Source organism: Poecilia latipinna, unplaced genomic scaffold, assembly GCF_001443285.1.
Source record: "Poecilia latipinna isolate Pla-1442-1.1 unplaced genomic scaffold, P_latipinna-1.0 Scaffold38, whole genome shotgun sequence".
Lineage (NCBI taxonomy): Eukaryota > Metazoa > Chordata > Actinopteri > Cyprinodontiformes > Poeciliidae > Poecilia > Poecilia latipinna.
The window spans coordinates 11,546-13,308 of record NW_015112654.1 but is presented as its reverse complement, the minus strand read 5'-3'; the positions used below and the strand labels follow the sequence as shown (position 1 = coordinate 13,308).

Genomic DNA, 1,763 nt, shown 5'->3' with positions numbered 1-1,763 from the left:
ACTTTGAAACGGGTCAAATTGACCCGGAACATAATAGGAGGGTTAAGTTGTAGCTGTTTCGTATTTTCATCTGCTAGTGGTTTGGGGCAAATGGAGGCGGCCACGGATTGCATGCTTCAGAAATCTGAGAACTGAAGCAACATGTTTGCTCTCTATTGATCTGGACCGGCCTGTTTGAGAAACATCTAATAATCTGCATTTTGTGAAAAAAAAAAAAAAAAAAGATGTTGAAGGGCCTCATGAACTGCAGGATGAGCGTTAGACTGAATCATGAGTTCATTTTTAAGTTTGCATTTGTGTCTGTTTAATATGCCACTGTTCTGTAAATGCTCCAATCAATAAAACAAACCGGAATCAAACTATATTTCAAACTTTTCAAAAGTATTTTTTTTGTCATTATTTGACATGCTGATCAGAGATCCAAGGGCAGTCTGAAAATAGAAATACAATTTAGTTGATTTTTGCAGCTTTCACAATAAAACACTTTAGCCAGACGTACTATGTTTAGAAAATGGCGTAACTCTGGGTGAGTTTTATTTTGTAGTAGCAAGGATTTCCTTTGCTTGAAACGCATTAAATTAAAGAACAAAATTTGACCTATAAATGCCTTCACCAACATCATACAGTAAAACTATTGATAGGGATGTATTTTGATGTAGAAACAAATTGTAAATACAAATTCTTCTTTTTCTGATGGATTCAAAAAAAAAAAATTCTGCCATTTTTTATGTGTAATGGTATTTGAGGGGAAGGGAAAAATAACAAAATCAGTCAAAAGTAAGATGACAAAGGAAAATAGAAGTCAGAATTACTTTGACTGGTGCATCTTTACGTATCTACATTCAGCTCACAAATTAAAACTGCTTAAAAACAAAAACCACAGCCAATAGAAGTATTAAAAATGGCCGTCTCTCTGGTTGTCTCTCTCCCGAACAGACATCCTGGAACAGAGACCACGACGACACGGCGTCCACGCGCTCCGGAGGCACGCCGGGACCGTCCAGCGGCGGACACACGTCTCACAGCGGAGATAACAGCAGCGAACAGGGTAAGAGTTCAACCGCTTGAAAAATGAACGAAAAGAGAAAAGTTCCTTACCTCTTATTTCACATTCACTTTTTTTTGTATTTTTTTAAGTATACCTGTTGTGGATGAAGGAATATTGTCTTCCTAACATTCTTTGAGCTTCGGTAGATTCTCTCAGAAGTCGATGGAATCGGATTCTCCTAGTTTTTGTGCCTACAACCCTAGATTTGACCTTCTCTTCCTTTGTCCGTTGGTGCACTGTGAGGCTTGGTGTGTTTTAAAGAGAGGCAGACAGAAACAGCACGTTGGTTGTGTTGGGATTGATGCTGCAAACCAACTGCACACAGAAATGCAACTTTATGTATTATTGAGATTGGTGTCAGGGCGAGCAGTTTGCAGGGTGGCCTGTGCCAGGAGGCAGAGCCTGGGTAGGAGCACAGAACGCTGCCATGCCTCACAAAGTCAACACACACGTTCACACGCCGTGTTTCCAACTGACATCCTGCTTCTTTTTCTTATTCTTTTTTTTTTTATTTTTTTTTATTTCGCCAGTACTGGTCAGCGCCAAGGACTCAGATGTTTAGCTTAGAAAGAAATGAAAAATAGATCATGTGGAAGAGGGGAACGGGCTGATGAAAGATCCCTGAAATTACCGGGCCCGAGACAAAGAGACATTGTACAAGTGTGTGTCCACTCCTCTACCTTTGATGCGTAATAGTCTGGGAGCAGCCAGCCAA

The 1,763-nt window shown here is 40.1% G+C and overlaps 1 protein-coding gene across 1 annotated transcript in view; it reads left to right on the top strand.

Moving 5' to 3' along the window:
- LOC106955369 (homeobox protein Meis1) overlaps nt 1–1,083 on the top strand; it is a 31,333-nt gene extending 30,250 nt beyond the window's left edge. The window contains exon 7 of the mRNA XM_015045507.1: nt 937–1,083. Within this exon, the coding sequence (XP_014900993.1) occupies nt 937–1,068 (132 nt within the window). The 3' untranslated portion in view covers nt 1,069–1,083. The remainder of the gene's footprint in view (nt 1–936) is intronic.
- The last annotated feature ends 680 nt before the right edge of the window (nt 1,084–1,763 follow it).